This window comes from Triticum dicoccoides, chromosome 3B (assembly GCF_002162155.2).
Source record: "Triticum dicoccoides isolate Atlit2015 ecotype Zavitan chromosome 3B, WEW_v2.0, whole genome shotgun sequence".
Classification (NCBI taxonomy): Eukaryota; Viridiplantae; Streptophyta; class Magnoliopsida; order Poales; family Poaceae; genus Triticum; species Triticum dicoccoides.
Genome location: NC_041385.1, coordinates 796,937,348 through 796,956,790, shown reverse-complemented (window position 1 = coordinate 796,956,790; position 19,443 = coordinate 796,937,348). Strand labels below are relative to the sequence as shown.

General features: G+C 44.3%; 1 protein-coding gene across 1 annotated transcript; it reads right to left on the bottom strand.

Moving 5' to 3' along the window:
- Positions 1-9,447: 9,447 nt before the first annotated feature.
- LOC119280073 (ABC transporter G family member 53-like) lies at positions 9,448-17,096 on the bottom strand. Its single transcript, XM_037561062.1, has 23 exons — positions 16,653-17,096; positions 16,177-16,265; positions 15,903-15,987; positions 15,613-15,772; positions 15,454-15,530; positions 15,296-15,349; positions 15,107-15,197; positions 14,727-15,028; positions 14,157-14,438; positions 13,722-14,038; positions 13,482-13,642; positions 13,232-13,335; positions 12,985-13,141; positions 12,799-12,894; positions 12,561-12,703; positions 12,118-12,450; positions 11,652-11,942; positions 11,442-11,525; positions 11,209-11,342; positions 10,857-11,084; positions 10,607-10,778; positions 10,126-10,380; positions 9,448-10,029 (listed from the first exon to the last, which is right to left on the bottom strand). The coding sequence occupies exons 1-23, from the start codon at positions 17,094-17,096 to the stop codon at positions 9,772-9,774; spliced, it is 4,317 nt and encodes a 1,438-aa protein (XP_037416959.1). The 3' UTR covers positions 9,448-9,771.
- Positions 17,097-19,443: the final 2,347 nt, after the last annotated feature.

Sequence of the window (19,443 nt, the reverse complement as noted above, 5' to 3'; positions counted from 1 at the left end):
CATTAGTAGTTCAGAGAAGACAAGAGGTGAAAAATTCCTGCCATAATCCGGCGTGGATTTTTTTTATCCGCCTTAAAGACCATAGAGTGAGATCAGAGATAATAGCCCTAATTACATTACACGGAGAAGGGGACAAGTCCCTAAATGTTTTGCCGTTGCGAGCGTCCCAAATTTTCCAGAAAATGAGTAGCAAAATAAAAGGCCAGATTGATTGAGGTAGGCTATGCTCAACCGGCGTGTTCCATAAGTCGGACAGGGGAGAGTGACGGGGCAGCAGCCCTATGGCACCCCAAATGGAGGCAGCCGATGGGCATGTGAAGAAAAGGTGAGCACGATCTTCTGGCGCGGCGTTGCAACATGGGCATGATGGAGAGTCGATGATGGTCTTGCGATGGAGATGTGCCCGCGTGTTTAACCTGTCCAGATAGAAAAGCCAGTCAAACACTCGAACCCTACTAGGAACACGAGAGTCCCAGATGTGTGTAAGAGATGGATCCGATCTGAGACCCCCACCAATTGTTGCATACACCACTTTCTGAGCAACTCTACGGTCAACTGATTCAACTGGAAGGATTAGTAATAACACATTGGCCTGCGCGGAGGAAAGATACTTGGAGGGGAATTGGGTAAAACCAACATTACTCCTCAATCAAGATGTATAAATCCATCTGTTCTAGGACTCAAGACAATTATCTGTTCAAATGGGTCTAGAAGACATCTGATGGGTTAAGGCATAAAATCCTTTTCTGGATGTTGCTACATGACAGATTTAACACTAGGAATGTCCTTAAGAGGAAGAACATGCATTCAGATTGCTATGGTTGTGTCTATTGTAATGAACACACTGAAGAAACACTGAGGCACCTTTTTGGGGACTGTTCTTTTGCTAAAAAAATGTTGGAATAGCATTGTTCCGATTAAAAAACTGGGCATATCAAGCTTTGATGACATCCTTCTCATCCACTCTTCACACCTTAAGGAAATAGCTTTGTATATCATCTTTCAAGCTTGTTCAATAATTTGGACTCTGCGGAATGCAAGATCTTCAGGCAAGAGGTGCCCATCATCAGCTGCTGGAAATTCTGGGTTAAGAGCATCTCCAACAGCCGCGCGATATAAGCGCCGCGCTAGAAAAATACAGATTTCTGCGCGTGCGCAGCCGCTCTGGGCGCTCCAGCGGAGGCGCAAAAAACACAAGTGCGGCATAAGTGGTTCAGCGCGCGGGACGGAACGGCATCGCGCGGCGCTTATTTCGTGCACCTGCTTCCGCGCGCTGCACACTTGAGCGCCCACGCCGCACCCTCTCCGCCGCGTCGCTTTCGCCCGCCCGCGCCGCCGCTGGCGAATTACTCGATGGACGGCCGCGTCGACATCCTCCTCACCCTTTCCTACACCCGTGACCCCTCCACAGCCGCCGGCGCAAACCCTAGCGCGGGCAGCTTTGGCTTCGCCTTCGCTGGTGCTCCTCCAAGCACCGGTCTCGCGCGCGGCCTTTTCATGGCACTACGGACGACCTCGGCGGCGGGTGGCGTCGCGCCGGCGCCCGCCGTGAAGCCACATGCCCCCCTCTTGATGCTCCCCAATGCAACGCAGGCGAAGGCGGACAAGGTGTCCGGGAAGAAGAACAAGGCGGCGGACGACTCCTCTAGGCGGCCAAAGAAGAATCTTGTACGGCGTGCGACGGATGCGGCAGCGACCGAAGCGCCGGTGAGCTCGCTTGTTGCGCCGGGGGCCGATGCACACAAGGTGTTCGATGAAATGCCCACAAGGTAAAATTTTGCCCATTTTTTTTTGAATGCATACATATGGATAGCTTATTTGCTTTGTTGTATATACTTTGTAGTTTCAGTGATTAGACATATATGTCAACTATGGGCGTTGGCTCCAACAATTCTCATTGGTCTCAAACCAATGATGTGCACTTCGGTGATCATGAGTTTGAGGTGGAAGAGGATGGTGAGGGTATCATCATTGCACTCAAAGGACGAGCGGGCAACTACACCATGGACTAAGACATCTTGCTATGCAATACATGGTTGCAAGTGTCGAGGGATGCCACCATTGGAGGGGATCAAAGTAGAGATGCATATTGGATCCGGATGAAGGAACACTTTGATTTACACAACAAAAGTGGAATTGACCTCTCAGAAAGATCTCTTCGCTTCCGGTGGTCAACAATCAACAGAGATTGTCAAAGGTGGGCGGCCGCACTTAAGGCGGTTGACACGTTAAACCCAAGTGGCACTAATGATAGAGATAGGGTAAGTGCCATTTCTTTAATGATTCTTCCATGTTCATCACGCTTTTTCTTGGTGTTTCAAGTGCTAACTTGTTCTTTTGTTTGTACCTCACTATTGCACAAAACTTATTTCAAGAATAGGAGAAGAAGACCAAGAAAGGGAAGATCAAGAAAGGGAGACCATTTACCTTGCCTCGTTGCTATGATGCGTTGAAGGATGATGAGAAATGGAAGCCCCGTGATGGTGTCGATGATGAGGAGAGCAACAAGCGAAGTATTGATTTGGATGATGATGACGAGGAGGCATCAAGTGATGACGAAAGAGAAGCCCTACACCAAACTCGGTTGTGTACTCCAAGCCAAAAAGACCAAATGGATGCAAGAAAGACAGAAACGAAAAGAAGAGGAGGAAAGGAGACTACTAGCTAAAAAATGCCATGGAAGCTATTGTGAACGCAAGAAAGAAAGCAAACGAGGTGAGGAAGATGGCAAGGAACCAAGATCCGGTGGACGAGGAGAGGAGGTTGGCGGCCAAGGAGACGAGGGTGGCGGCCGAGGAGAGGAAGGTGGCATTGGAGGAGAAGAAATTGGCCATGGAGGAGCGAACTATATAGTTGGAATGGGAGAAGTACTTGTTCTTCATGGACACATCTACCCTCGATGAGAAGCAAAAGAAGTACATCAATCTTGCCCGTGAAAAAGTCTTGATCCAAAAAAGACCATGGATAGCATGGGCGGCATGGGTGGCATGGGAGGCATCGGTGGCTTCGGAGCTACCATGGGCGGCATGGGAGGCATGGGTAGCTTAGGAGCTACCATGGGAGGCATGAGTTTTGCATGTCTCATGGGAGGCATGGGAGCACCTCCTGGTGACATGGGTGGACGCATGTCTTCCGGTGTGCCTCACATACCTTCGCATGATGCCAATGGAGATCTTGCCAACACCTTCCGGGCCCCCCATGATGATGCGGTGCGACACAATGAAGAGGAGGAGGAAGAATCAGAGGAAGAGGAGGACGAAGATGACGATGAAGAATCGGAGGAAGAGGAGGACGAAGGTGAGGATGAGGCATGATTGTTGATGTGCCATTTGTTTGTGTGAACTTTTATGTCATGAACTTGGTTCGATGATTTTGAACTTGGTTGGATGATGATGTGGGCATGATTTTGAACTTTTATGTCATGAACTTGTTTGGGTGATTTTAAACTATGCTATGTCTTGTTTTGATGTTTGAAAATATCACCATATTGTCTCCAAAATGAACATATGGCAAGCGTCGGCTGCTCGCGCATGCTACAGTTTAGCGCGTCTGCTGGAGCGGCGTGCGCGCGCAATTTTTTGCAGCGGCCGCTGGAGCCGGCGCTCCGCGGCGCGCAAAAGCTGGCTATTCCGACGCAGTAAAAGGTTTTTAGCGCACCGCGTGCTGCGCGCCTGTTGGAGATGCTCTAAGGAAGACTTGTTACTTATGCAACATAGAATAAAGGCAAAGCATTTGACGCGCTCATTTGTGATGTTAGCAGGAACAATCACATCCTTACAATCACAATGGTTATCCCATGTTTCCTAGACAAGGCATTGGTTGATTAGGATTTATTCTTTTTTCTTGCTCTTGTATATATGTAAACTTTATTATATTAATAAAAAATACCGTAGAACGGTTGTTCTATGGTTTGGGGTTCAAAAAAAAAGCTCATACTACTTGATCAACAGCAAATAAGTCATGTAGGACACAAGGATTTACAAAAGCTCATGCGTCGCAGGGATGGAGGTCAGGAGTGCTTCAGATTTTGATTGGTTGAAAAAGACTGCAAATTTTCTTTGTTGTTGATGTTTTCGAAGTTGTTCGTCCATTTACAATCATTCATTACGGCATACGCCACACATGATGGAACAGTCTTAGCAAGAATCCTATCAGACCTACTACTAAAACTAAACTTCGCAATCTCATGTGCCACCTGATTTGCAGGCCGATCAATTTTAGAATTTTAAAATTTTGGATCATCCTGGAGATACTCAAAGCCTCTTTCTTCAGATCAACAAGAGGAGACCAGGGAAGCTTATATTTGCATTGTTTTCTTATCCTCGTAGCTAGTCCGGGTTTGAACTGTTATCTCTTAATTTCTGGTTTGGAGTCTGGAGGGTTTCTAGCAGCTGTCTTGCCATCCTGTCTGATCTTGCATGATCTCAGTTTGTAAAGGGGATCCTCCTGTCCCAACTATGTATATGGATATAACTTAAGTTCTTCGGAGTTTTTGTAGTTTTAGTTTTGGGCTTGTAAGAGACCATTTCATTACTTTATATAAAATCGGAGGGGTGACCCCTCTTTTGCTAAAAAAAGGGGTCTACAAAAGCTGGCCCCTGGCAAATCCAGGCACACTCCCAGTGAGAAATCATAGCATGTTTAATTAGCACATAAGTGAGCGCGCAAATTGTCCTTGCTGCTTACACAGTCAAACTTAAAACTAAAGAACACATCACTAAGCTCAAGAATTTCTTTCAAATTTGGCAAGATCGTGAAATTGCAAGTGCATGCTCCACCTTCTGTCGCCCCAGAATGTGATTAATGGACCCCAGATCCAGGGGAACTCGATATGGCTTTGAAATATATTGCCATCTTTCTTCATCAGTTCAGACTTCTGAAACAATTGACTAGACCATGAACCCAATATGGTAGACCATGAATCCATGCAAGTTCTTTTTTCCTACGATAAGAAGCTCTCCTTAGGGCGTTTCTATGGGATCTTTTGCGATCTTCTTCCGTTAGTGCAGCATTATCTTTTGTGACATTCAAGTCATCTGACTCAGAACGTTAGGTCAGTATTATATTATGTTATACCAAGGAGAAGCCACGCATACAAATAGATAAACAATGATTACCGGATGTACCCGAGATCACAAGTTTAGGTTGACGAACATTCATGATATCACCTAGGGCACGACGTTCAACGTTGTGGCCATCGACTTGTTGTATTTTCAAACCCTGTTTTTTGCTAATGCGGTAAGTTTCCCGCCTCAAGGCTTTGTTAAGTTCCTTACGGTCTACAACGCATATTAAACATACGGTAGTTAGTGAATAAAAACAGCCATTGCATATAGCAAAATATAAGAAAACAATTCCACTACTTAAATGCCTTAACAATTATTCAGCAACCTGCAGTTAAACAAATTACCAGATTTCGACAAGTAGCGCTGTTGATCCTCTATTTGTAACACAACGTCTTGGATTTTTTTTATATCCTTAGCTGAAAGCATTTGTGTGTTGTCAGATTCCTTGGATATATGACTTTGATTCCGCATCTGATTTTGTCTGCAACATGTCAAAAAATATAAAACAGAAAGACCATAATGCTTTCTCACAACATCTATACATAAGGTCATAATCGATGTTAGACAAGCATCCGTGGGATATAGATTTGTCCCACCATTGATATATTCGTTTCGAGGTTTGTCCCACTGATAGATTTGTCCCACCACTGATAGATTTGTCCCACCATTGATATATTCGTTTCGAGGTTCACCATCTGTAGACCACCAATATATCAGAATAGGCACATGTTGTTAATGAAAGTGAACTCCATTAAGTTAAATATTAGAATTTCAAATAGGTATGAGTTGTTACCAATAGTAGGGTGACAATCAAGAATTAAATGGTTGGAACCCAACAACGAACCATCATGAAGGTCCATAATCCGTTGCGAACTTGTTCCATCTGTATAGTGATACCCAGTAAATAACAAAAATCAATGAAATATACACTCCAAACATATGGTTATACCAATATTGACATTCGTAATGAGGCTGAGGGAGTACCATATTCATTTAAACTAAAATCCAAATCATTGGTATTCGGAGCTGTGAATGAATCCTCTTTATGCTCTCCATCTGTAGGGTGACAACCAACATGAATATAAGGACAATGATATAAGCGTCGTATCTACATGGCAACATTCCCAACAATATTCACACAAGCTCTATACCTGTAACCGTAGCTAAATTGTCCACACCACTTTGAGCTATGGGTAAGATGCTTGCATTGTTATCTTCAACTACTGTAGATCTTGTAAGGACTGAAAAGCATTATCCATTAATTATGTGAATATGAAAAGTGCACATAACTCATGCGCAGCATATTATGATAGGTTAATGCATGCCCGTAGAATTAACTTCAACAGTTGTCACGCTTTTAATGGGCTTTAATTGACTATAGACAAAAGCTTGCGCATGTTCGTTAACCCATGTGTAGTACTTTCTCATAGAAATGCAGCATACCTATAGAAACGTCCTCTTCTGGTAGCTGATCAACCGCCCTGCTTCTTGAATTACCCATGTGTACCTATGAAATTACACACAACTGAAGTAAGGATGAGGACTCATTTAACTGCTCGTGCGTTGACAATATAGTAGCGATCCTAGATTTAAATTATAGGGATTGTACATGCTATACATCAGTTATCTGCTGTATTGGCAATGAGAATATAATGTAAGCTGGCATGAGTCTATACAATTGGCACCAGAACAGGTTGTGTGCATTGGCTTAAGAGTGGGAGGTCAAGTGGCTTCCAAAACAATCTATGTGATAGTGCTGCAATTTGAACATGCATCATCCTACAGCATATACTGGACCAGATATAAAAAAACGGTGTTTTTGCTAGTAGTTCGAAAAGGCAAGTGAATTCTAATGGGACATTAATGTTAGCTATGCAAAAACAATTATGGCCTCAAATCAATGTAAGATGGATTTATGCTACGAGGAAAAAAATGGTTGGTTACGGAGTCGTATATAAATTGATGAATGGTGTTATTTCATTGATGGGAGGATTTGTAGTTGGACTAAATCAATTTCAACCACCTGATGCGCGCATTGGCATAAGACCATTGACTATATACTGATGGCATAGAAACCTTGATTGTTTACTATTGCATGGAACCTATTAAATTCAAGTGTTGTAACTACCTTATGTTTGTGTCACTTTTTGCATGTGATGCTGTTTCGAGGGTGGAAAATGGAGATCCTCTGAATTTGTGAGATGCAAACTCGCAGCGCTTGCCAGATGCTGCTGCTGATGACACCGTCCCCGATGCCTGTTGCCACTTGATGAATATACTTAAACCATCAATGGGATGATTCACCACCTGCAAGCATTTGGGGTTGTCAAATAGAGAAAAACAGGTATGGACTCGGCAAACATTCATGAAGGGTTTTATTTCCCATTCAAAACGGTGGTTCATATGGGAGAATGACATTATTTCCCACTCTGAATGATTTTATTCATCCAGCCTGTAGCTGGACTCAATCATTTTCAACCATCTCACCTCCAGATCCATGGAAACCTTGACTATTTCCTGTTGGCATAGAAACCTTAACTATTGCATGTCACCAAATAGATTCAAGTGTCATAACTACCTTATGTTTGTCACTTTTTGCATGTGACCCTGTTTCGAGGCTGGAAAATGGAGATCCTCTGAAGTTGTGAGCTGCAAACTCGATGTGCTTGCCAGATGCTCCTGATGATGACACCGTCCCCGATACCTGTTGCCACTTGATGAATATACTTAAACCATCAATGGGATGATTCACCACCTGCAAGCATTTGGGGCTGTCAATTAGTGATAAACAGGTATCTGCTGCTGATGACTTCTTGAATTATTCTATTTCTCATTCAAAACGGTGGTTCATATGGGACGATGACATTATTCCCCATTCAGAGTGATTTTATTAATCCGGCATGTAGCTGCACTCAATCATTTTCAACCATCTGACCTCCAGATGCATAGAAATATTGACTATTTCGTGTTGGCATAGAAACCTTAGATTCAAGAGTCTTAACTACCTTTTGTGTGTGTCAACTAACCTCCAGATGCTACTGCTGATGACACCATCCCCGAGGGCCGTCCCCGCACAAAAACTGAGTTCCTTGCAATGAGATGATTCACGATCTGCAAGAATTTAGGGCTGATAAAATGTGAGCAAGAGGTATGGCACAGTATGACCACGGTACCGAACCGAGATCACAATGCCAGATTTTGGGCAGTACGACCACGGCACCGATCAGAGATGCAGATTTGTAAGAGTAGTATTTGTAAAGGTAGGAATATATAAACGCCACACCTGATTTTGCAATCGCCACTCCGGCGGCGACTGGATCGCACGCAGTTCCGCTGAAGAGCGACGGATCGGGGACGTGAGATCTTTTTGTCTTTGCACTCGGACGACGTCGCCGCCGGGTTAAGACTGCAGGCTGTGAAAGAGACCTACGGTATGAGCGCTTGTGGCGGCGGACAAGGGTTTCAGGGTTTGTGACGGCGGCCAAGGGTTGGGCGGGGACGAATGACCGCGGCTCGCAATGGGATCGAGGTCAAGAAGATCAGATCGATCAGCCCGTCATTTCGTAGGTTAACCGTGATTGATCGTTTTAGGTCTTTTTTATATCTGTGAACCGGCGTGGTTTAGGATGGCCGTAGTTGTATCTTGATGTTTTTTTTATCGGTTGGGAGGTAAAATGCGGGGGATCGGTGAAAAGCGGGAGGTAGGACGAAGTACCAAAGAAAACCAGGGGAGGTGGGACGAAAATTGACCGACGGAGACTACCAACTGCTCCATTAGGAGTAGAGATCTCGTGAGAGACTTTTACGGGAGCTGCTTGATGCTAAACGTTCACAATCTGTATCATCATCCCCTAAAATAAACAATCTGTATCATCATCTTCCTCTTCGTGTAGAATTGGTCTCAATTGTGCCCCAACGTTTTTTCTGAACTTCTGAACGAGCCCCCTGCGCTGCCCATTCTGTTCTTCAGTTCAGAGATGCCAACTTGCAAGCCTTCAGACGTCCTGACATGTCCCCACCGAGAAGCAGGAAGGGGAAGGAGTGGACGACGGCGACAATCGCGGCGAGGTCGACTCGTCCCAGTCCGCGCCGTACGGGCGGTCGCTGCCCCCCAGCATCCCCACCACCTTCTGAGGGGCCGCGGCGACGCCGCCGCGGGTTTCCTCGCCCGCCTCCGCATCTATCCCGAATCGCGGGTTCGGCGGACGGTGGGGGATCGACCCAGGATGGCGGAGTACCTCGGCATTTGCTCCGAATCGGGGGAGGGAGGGAGGTGGGGTCGCCGGCGGCTGCCTATGCTGGCAGCGGTGAGGAGATGCTTGTGATTGGGCGGCTGCTTGTCAAGAACAAGTAGAAGATGTTCGATGTTTATTTGGTTAGTGCTGCAAATCAAATTCTCTCTTATATTTCCAAGGATTAGCATTCTTACATCTTCAGAAAATAGCTACTACTAGTTGAGATTTGATAATACTATTGTGTTGACACTGTTGTGAATATATTCCTAGCTTCTTGACCAAATAGTTAAAACTGAACTTGCTGTTGCGTTTCTAGGAATTGTCGGCTCGGCTGTACAATTGAATCTCCACATCCTCAGATCTAATCGCTAGTACAGTATTAATTTTCAGTTTTTCACATCACTACTATACAAACAACTACAATGACCTCTGATCAAACTCAGATGTGCCTTCTTTGGTTAGTTGGTTACTCATCTCTTCTGCCAGTTGAATAGCTTGATTGAGAGCCCGAAGAGGAAAGCGAAGAGAACTGCAAACGAGGCGACCACCAGACCGACCGCCCACAGGAAGTCGTGATGGTAACCGAAGTAGCCCTCGACAAACTCGGACACGAGCATGCCATTGTCCAACTTCTCGGTAACGTCCCCAAACTGTGAAACTACCAGACCATACAGTGTCCACGAAACAGGGCAGAGCCAGTAATACCACCTCCACCATATTGGGATTCTCTGTAGAAAGAGTTAAAGTTGCCAATTCGAATGTATGTTAGGAAAAACAAGGAGCAAAGTGCGTTCACTGTTGATAACAGATACTAGTATACTTACCGTTCTTGGTATTATAAATCCCGAGAAGAGGTTCCACATGGTGTAGAATGCTGACGAAACAACGGAAGCGATGTTGTAGTTTGGAGTCAGGCCCACCGTCATCATCCCGTAAAATGTGTAGTATGATAGGGTGAAGAACATGAAGAACAGGTACCAGAACAGCTTCACAGCTTCCCATTCGAACCCAATCATGGCATACACTATCACGCCATATATTAAAGACTGAACAAAGATGTATGGAAGCTCAATTGCGACCTGCAAATGGAAACACATGTTAGGGGACTTATTGTTCTTTTGTTTGTCTCCACTTATGAGAAAATTGCTTTAACCATATTTTCTGTATGATGAATTCAATATGATCTTAAACATTTTAGCAAGGCCACATGTGTCATGCTTGCATCTGATTTCTAGTCTTGTCTCGTTAGCATTTATAAATTAATAAAGTGACAGAATAATGAAGTTTATGCCAAGTAAACTGTACCTGCCCCAATGCATATGGCAAAGGCGAGTACATGTGAGCCGCTCTTTCCCTATAAAAGACAGTGCGCTCAACAGCCACAACTGGCTGAACTGTCGCGGAATTCTGTACCCCCATGTACAAAACTGAGGCGTACATGGAACCCATGGCATTGAACAAGTCCTGTTGACTCTGCCTGCAAGAGTGAAATATCCCCGGTTAATTTCGATATGTGGGGACTGGAGTCCATTTATGCTTTTGTATATATTAGTACCTTTTCCTGCCAATGCCCCAGAACATTGTTCCAAACAACAGTGCCATTACTACGGTGTAGAAGTACTTGACAGCAGTATATGGGGGATTTCTCCAATATGACTGACTTTGCTTCCACAGGCAAGCGAAACATTGGGTGAGGAAGGTCTGCGAGTACTGCGTTGGAAAGGATAGGTCATTTGAACCTTCGGGGTGTGTGCTTAGCTCCTTTATTAAATTTTTGTTCATCCTGAAACACAACCAAAATTGAAAAATATTAAGATAAGGTCTAAAATTGAAACTAGAAATGTCCACAATTTTTGAGTAATTGATTAGATTTTAAACTATGGACAATAATGCCACCAGAAACCTACCCATATAGTTCAGAATTCTTGTATACTTGGCTGAAGTTGATCCCAGTTATCTGTTCTTGTACTGCACTAGTCACTTCCAGCATCCATGTTGAAGGATTATAGCTGTCTTTTATCTTGCTCACACCTTCAATAGCCTTGGTAGAATCAAAGCGAAGCAGTTAAATGACATGTTTGTTCAGTAGTATAAAACTGCATATGGAAACATACAATACGTCTTCTCTCTCTCAACTCACCTCAAAATATTTAATCAATTCACACGAATGGCGTCCCAGCGGACCTACATAAATCTCTTCACCTCCTCGTTTCATCAGGAAGAGCTGCATAGACACGTATGAACATATATGATATAGTTGTTAAAAGTGTCTGCAGACATAGTTAACTGCCAATGTGTTGTTGTGCCTTATCTTCCTAAAATACATCTACTATAAAAAAGGTTTTAGTACCTCATCAAAAGATTCAAATATGTCGATGCTTGGTTGGTGAATTGTGCAAACTACTGTCCTTCCTGTATCCACTGTATTCCTTATTGTCCTCATGACAATGGCTGCAGCTCTTGCATCAAGTCCAGATGTCGGTTCATCCATGAAAATTATAGAAGGGTTAGCTACCAGCTCCACTGCAATTGTTAGTCTTTTCCTTTGCTCAGTTGATAATCCAGTCACACCAGGTAGTCCAACCAATGAATCTTTTAAGGGGGAAAGCTCCACAAGCTCCATGACCTCATCGATGAACATCTGTGTACCGGGTTTGGTGCGATGAATTAGTTAGTACAGCACACAATTAAATAATAAACTGTATAAAAAGGAGAAAAGAGTGACTAAATAATCTCATCATGTTCTTCTATGATATATGCTTATTATGTGATGTATTACTATTCAAATTATAGTAGAGTCTTCGTTCTTTGCAAACCTTTCTTGTTGAGGAATCAACATCAGCTGGCAATCGTAGCCATGCAGAGAATGCAAGGGACTCGTAGACGGTCACATTTGGTGAATGGATATCATTCTGTTCACAGTATCCTGACACACGAGCAAAAGTTTCTTGCTTCTTTGGGTAGCCAGATATTGTAATGCTGCCCTCTACGTATCCACTTGTCTTTCTTCCAGCCAGCACATCCATCAGTGTGGTCTTACCGGCACCACTGACACCCATGAGAGCTGTAAGCACACCTGGCCTAAATGAACCACTGATACCCTTCAGCAGTTCCAATCGGTCCTCTTTCACACCTTGTGCTTTGACTTCCTACATTTGATCGGATAAGCCATTATATACGACACATAGCTGAATTTGCACAGTGAGCATGCATATGTAGGAAATATTGTAATTTTAATATTTCCATTAAAAAAGAATACCTCTGGCATGTCTACACTGTATCTTATATCTTCGAATGTGAGGGAGAGAGGTGTAAAAGGGAGGATCATTCCTTTCTTGCTTGGACAAGAATTCACTGTTGCGTTGTTTGAAGTTGATTCACCGTTGCTCTCATCTGCAGTATCTGATGGACATAATCAAGGGATTATTTTTAAATCCATTATATTGCATATTATATTCTGAATTTCTGATTGATGAATGTAAAAACAAGTGCTTTACCGAGTGTTGATGTTTCTTCCAGAATTTCACCCGTTAAATTAGCCTGTTTTATCTTCATCGTTTCCTCAGATATTGTTTGCTGACTGCTGTCAAATGCTGAAGAGCAAAATGTATAAGATTAAAAATATACCTCCAATTGTAAGGACCCTTTCTATTGGGACCTAAATACAAGTTATTGTAACTCACGTTTGAGAAATGTGAGGCAGATAGTGTAGAGGGCATTGAATAGCAGCACATATCCGAGCAATGCACCAACACCAATCCAATACCATTTTGCCTCAGTAAGCATTCCACGGGATTCCAGAACTAGTCTTCCAAGTGGTTCTTTGAAACCGGTGATTGTCTGTAATATAGCAGTATCAATATGATTTAGTCTACCATTTTCAGTTAGACGATTATTTACCCTTTTCTGAATAATTTATGAACTCCTTACCTTATTCCAGCTGTCACCTAGGAATTCATTTACTGATATGGCATTTTGTGCATACATCAGCGGTGATATCCAATACCCCCATATCCACCATTTCTTCACATTCTCTGTTAAAAATATAGAGCAACAGTTTAATTTGCAATTCTCATACAAAGATTTAATGTGCCAATAGCAACAGCACTTAGGCAATTTGATCGAAGCATTCTTAGCTCGCTATGTCAACCATGGTGTTTAGGCTAGTATTATTGCATACCTCTTGACAGGACGAATCCGCCTGTAAGCATACAGATTAATAAGAAGAATGAACCAATGGTGTTCGCAACAATCTGATTCCTTGCAAGACCAGCAATGAAGCGGAAGAGGCCAGATGCCGTCTCACTCATTACTAAGAGGAGCAGGAACTGTCTAAAAAGTCTGCAGTAATTCATTACTTCTGTTAGCTTCTGTAATACATTCATAAAAAAAAGTATGGTAGCAGTATTAGTTTCCTTACCTCTCTACATTGGGATCAAATCCAATGACGTAGTATGTTATGAAGACCCATATTGATGCATTCAGCAAGGAGAGGGGTGTTTTAATGATCCATGATGGCAAGGAATACGTCCATGCTGGAAAGAAGAGGAGATCCCTTTGTTTGAAGAAAACAGGGAGCTTTGCAACAGTTAGGCCCACTTCTGCTAACCCATTGAACATGATCATCACGATCCCAAAGAACAGTGCACCCATGTATATCCCTCCATTTGTTATCGAGTCATGATGCATATTTGTCCGAAGAAAGACCGTCATTGTGATGATTGCCATTAGCGTCAACTGAACAATAAAGAGATATAACATGATGAGATACTTTTAACTTAGAACTTCTGTAGATTATAGTCATCAGTGTGTGATCACTATGTACTGAAAATAAAATTTAGTTTTTTGGAATCACCTGAGTTGCCTTGAATATATACACAAAGGAGTTTCTTCTCATGAGCAACATCTCTCTGTTGATGTTAGCTTTAAGCAGCTCTTTCATGTTGGCACCATATTTTGATGTTTTCAGGGCAGCAGGATGGCTCCTGCTCTTGTCAAATGGGACAGACAACTCACTTCTTATAGCCTGACCAACATGGAAAGATTGAAATGCCTCTGCAAAGTTCTTCACAGCAACATATCGGTATGTCTCGTCACTGTGTATCCAGTACTGTCTCTGATCTTTCCTTGATGTAACCTGCATACCACATTTCAATTATAGTCAGTCCACTTCAGCACTGTAGCCAATTGTGATCCTACCATTAGAAAATCTGACTTTGGGACAGGGGTTTGTATAAATATGTTTTTTATTTCTCCAAGCATATCAATATGTTGATGATCCGTCTGTTGCATTCGCCATCAAACTTTGCATCAAAACATTCCAAGATATTTCTAGTTTTGTATTCCTTAGGTATTTAAAGATTTCGGGGTTTTATGCAAATGCATAATTACAGAAAGCTTGATAGAACATAACAATGGAACTCACCTCCTGCAAGAAGTCAGCTACACCTTTTCTCTCGGGACATTTGAAACCCACTGATTCAAAAAACTCAAGCACATGTTCACGGGGGCCATTGTAGACAACCTGACCGTCTGAGAGGAGAATTATATCGTCAAACAATTCATATGTCTCAGGTGCAGGTTGCAGCAAGGAAATAACTGCTGTTCCGCCAAGAATGTGAATAGTTTGCCGGATGGAGTTCACAATCTGGAAGGTAGTCGAACTGTCAAGTCCAGTTGATATTTCGTCCATGAAAAGGGCCCGTCCTGGTGTGACGAGCATCTCAGCTGCAGATAGGATGGATGGGTTAGATACTTAGATCGTATAGGACACATGGTATTTGACTTACTCCCTTGATGAATTACCTGTGGTCACTCTCTTTTTTTGCCCTCCTGATATTCCTCTCAACATGTTATTTCCTACGATTGTGTCGGCGCACATATCCAATCCCAGGATCTTCAGTATTTGAAAAGGAAAAATAAAGAATCAGTAACATAAACACATTTTCGTATTCTATCAGTCCCTTTGAACTTAGGTGGAGAGTTTGCACGCACCTTTAGTATGTGATTCGTGACCACCTCAGCTTTCTGTTCTCCTGTTGCAGCAGCCTATAAACAAAATTAGAGATTAGACGTTGTGTCAAACAAAACAACTAGAGCTTAGCTCAAGGCTTAACGAAACGACTCGTGATTTAGGAAGAAGTGCACCGAACCTTCAAGTAGACATCTATTTCTGGATCAGGTTTGATATTTGCTTCCTTTTCTCTCCTCGATAGCTCCATCAGCAGATCTAGTCATTTTGCAGAAAATGTAAGTTACTCACCGCAGACTGCTATGAGTTTTCAAGTACTATTTGTTTTTCTAGTTCTTACCGAATCGGTGACCACTTCCTTGGCATTTTGCAGAGAAGTTGACCGTCTCACGAACCGTCAGTTCACCGATATGTAGATCGTTTTGGCTCACATAAGCCGCCGACCTCCGGGGCACAAACTCATCCATCGTATGCCCGTTGTATGTTATTTTGCCTGACATCTTTTGGGTTTCTTCATATAAGTATATACTTTCCAGGTGTAATAATCATGATACAGCAAAGGATGAAACGATCAACGCTACTTTTTTTAGTGGTAATGAGAGGAAGAAAAGCAAAGGACCAATTAATTACCTCAAGGCTTGAAGGGAGCGTCCCCGCCAACGCCAGGAGCAGCGTCGTTTTCCCAGCACCAGGAGGACCCAAAAGCAAGGTCATCCTAGAAATAGCAGCGATGAGGTTAAGGTAAATACTACTCCCTCCGTCCCAAAATAAGTGCCTCAACTTTGTACTAACTTTGGTACAAAGTTGTACTAAGCTTGAGACACTAATTTTGAGATAGAGGGAGTACATCCAATGAAGATGATTTGCAAACTCACAACAATATGCTTGGAATTTCTTTCTTTACCTGTGCGGCTTGATGGTCCCGCTGACATTGTGAAGGACTGATATCTTCTGCTTCCTATTTGGTGTGATGTGCAGAGAATTTGCCATTCCCTGTTTGAAGCCGATCAGGCCATGTCAATCGGTGCGCATACCACATAACAGAAAAATGAAAATCTAAGGTCATGTGAGCATCCTCGATCGACTAGCTCCTGACATTGTGTTGTTCCAGTGGTCGTTTGGTGTTACTTGTAGTTGTATCATCTTGATATTAATATTTTTTGTGAGAAAAGATATTAATATATTGTTTTTTATTATCAAAAAAGTAGGCGTGGCCGGATTTGGCAGTTTGGCACAGACCATTATTATTTTTCATGTCAAAGATAGGTCAATTATTTTATCAGATCGGTGCGCCTATGTTGATCTTTGGGGTTTAGGGTTTTATGAGGAAAAAATTTATAGAGAAGAAAGCATGTAGTAGAATTTTGAGTATATACGTACCTCGAGCACATTGGCGTAGGTATGGAGGATGGTGGGCAGGCCGCGGCTCCCCACGTACGCCTCGGCCTCCACGCAGAGGCTCTCGTACCTGACCTCGATGGTGGGCAGCTCGACCCCGACCCGGTCGACGCGCTCCTTGAACCGGGCGAGGAACCGGCCGTGGTCGTCGGCGACGCTGGCCACGCGCCGGAGCAGCGCGGCCCGCTCGCCCGCGCCGAGCCTGCCGACGTCGACCGCCCTGACGCCGTCGTCCCGCCCCGGGAAGTGGTCGAGCACCGCCGTCCGGGCGCGGTCGCGGGTGGGCAGCCGCTCCAGCGCCGCCCACCGCAGCGCCTCCTCGTCGTCGTGCTCGTCCGCGCGGTGGGACGACCGCGAGAAGGCGTTCGAGCTCCCCCCCCGCCGCAGGCCCCCGAACCCGCGATGGATCTCGCCGGCGGCGTCCATCGTCTAGCTAGCTGGTTCCGCCGCCGCCCCCGCCGTAGGTTGGTGTGATGCGGCGTTGGCAGGGGGTTGTCACGTCGGTCACGGCTGCATGCGGAGGGTTATATGGGAAGCGGTTTAGCAGGCCAGCTGGGTTTAGTAATCTGGAGAGGAGACCGGCACGGGGTGTGTTTGGTTTGTAGTAGTAGTATCTGCGAACGGTTTCCATGACTTTGCTTTTTCCAGCTCGGTCGTTGTGGTCGACCCCAAGAGGAGCGCGTCGGTAGCACAGATCAGCTCCGGGTAACTACGTACGCGTCAAGCAACGCAGATTAGGTATAACAGCCACTGGCCAGGCTTACAAGTTACAACCAACATCAGGGCATGCCAAAATAAGCTAATCAGAACCGCAGTACTCGCAGAAGAGATCTCACACGGCTGTGCGCGTACATTCAGGCGAGGCAAACAGCCTGCAGTTTGGGAGCATGTGGCTCAAGTTGTATTTCCATTAGGTAGGTGCTGGATATGATGCACTTGAATGCTGGTCGTGGTTTTTTCTTTTCATTTTTTTGAAGGAAACTTCCGATCCATCGTTATCGCCCATCTCTCATTGGAGTCTGGCAAACCTTGTTGTAGTAGATACTCGGAAAGTCATCGTGCTATGCAGCCTCCACACGGCGGCCTCCTCTCCAAAATAATACTATTAGGGTTCCTCTGCCTCCCCCCTTCATTCATAATCTTGTATTAGCGGACTGTAAGCCTGTTACTTTGGAATAAACTACTTTTAAACTCGCAAAAAAAGGGTTCCTCTGCCTCCCACCGCCAGTCCGCCTCGTCTCCTATGGCCTTAGAGCCATGGGTGCCTGGTGGATCCCTGCCTTTGTCGGTCGGAGGGTTCCATTTTTAGATGTTTCTTCGAGTTTTGTTACGATTTGTATCCTGCTCAGAAAGACGAGGTGGCGGCGGCTCCCTAACGACGGAATAAGGTTCTCCGCTCCTAGCCCACGTTCCGGTGATGTGTGTAGCATCGCCGGTGGACATGTGAAGGTGTGTCTCAGATGGATCTGTCTTTGTTGGATTTGCTCGGATCTGGTTGTCGTTCTTCGTTTGTGTATCTTTAGGTTGGATCCTTCCATGCTACTCTTCATCGGCGCCAGTTATTATTCTGATGCGCTGGTCCTATGGGGTCTTAGCACGGCGGTTTCCCGACTGCATCTAAAACAAGTTTTGCCCGGCTCTGGCGAGGGAGGAGCGACAACAGCGGCGCGCCTTCGGCTCGCTTCAGTGCTTGTAGTCGTCGCTAGGTGGTCTACGAATCTAGATATAATTTTTATTATTTCTCGTGTTCATTGTACGGACATGATTAAAGATAAATAGATCCGTAATTTTCTCAAAAAAGGAGAAAGTCTTCATGCTAAGGCCCTATAGACCAGCACATCAGAACAACAACAGTCACCGATGAAGAGTAACATAGATCAGAAGGATCAAACCAAACGACAACCAGATCCGAGCAAATCCACCAAAGACAAATCCGCCGGAGACACACCTCCCCACGTGCACCGGCGATGCTAGATGCACCACCGGAACCGGGCTGGGCTGGGAGAAGTTTATTCCATCTTCAAAGAGCCGCCGTCGTCTAGCCTTCCCGAGCAAGACACAAACCTAAACAGGCACAAAAAGACATCTAAAAACAGAGTTGGAGCTCTCCCACCAGCAAGGACCGAGATCCACCACGCCTCCATGACCTAAGACTACATTAGACGGGTAGACCTTAAAACCCAGCCGCCTTTGAGTTTTTTTTTGAGGGAACCAGCCGCCTTCGAGTTGCTAGGGAAGGAGTTTTGTCGTGGTTTCGTTTTCAATGAAAAGGAACCGGGGGTGTGCTCCTTGTGCGGCACCGTGTCTAAAAAGGTTTACTCCCCACTGCTACACTTTTTTAATTGCCAATTTTCTCCGCAAAAGCAACCACTAAAAAATCCAATACCAAATCATTTGCATTGCAACCGAAGTTTCACTGTCTAAAACACGCCTCATCCTGCATGTTCCAAAGCACATTTCAAAACACTCCAGATGAAGAAGGATAAAAACACATGATCAATCGTGTCTCCTGCACACAGTATTGTCACAATGCATTCCCAATTCATCCTCTTTTAACTAAACATTCTTTTGTCAGGATACTTCTATGTTCCACCAGCCAAGCAAAGATCTTAATTTTAAGAGGATCTTGATTCTACAGAAAAACATATGTGGAAAATACACGTCACAACATATCAGCCGATTATAAAAGAATCCAACCCAAAACACCCCCTTTGCAGTTAGGTTCGACCTAACAAAATAATTACCTGACAAAATGTGGATACTACCACACTTC

Bases quoted from the DNA above. Each gene is read 5' to 3' on its own strand.
- LOC119280073 (XM_037561062.1), bottom strand. From the start codon at position 17,096: ATGGACGCCGCCGGCGAGATCCATCGCGGGTTCGGGGGCCTGCGGCGG. The intron at 15,350-15,453 runs GTTCGGTGCACT...TTTTGTTTATAG, and splicing joins AAATAGATGTCTACTTGAAG to GCTGCTGCAACAGGAGAACA. The intron at 12,895-12,984 runs GTGAGTTACAAT...TTTGCTCTTCAG, and splicing joins CTGCCTCACATTTCTCAAAC to CATTTGACAGCAGTCAGCAA.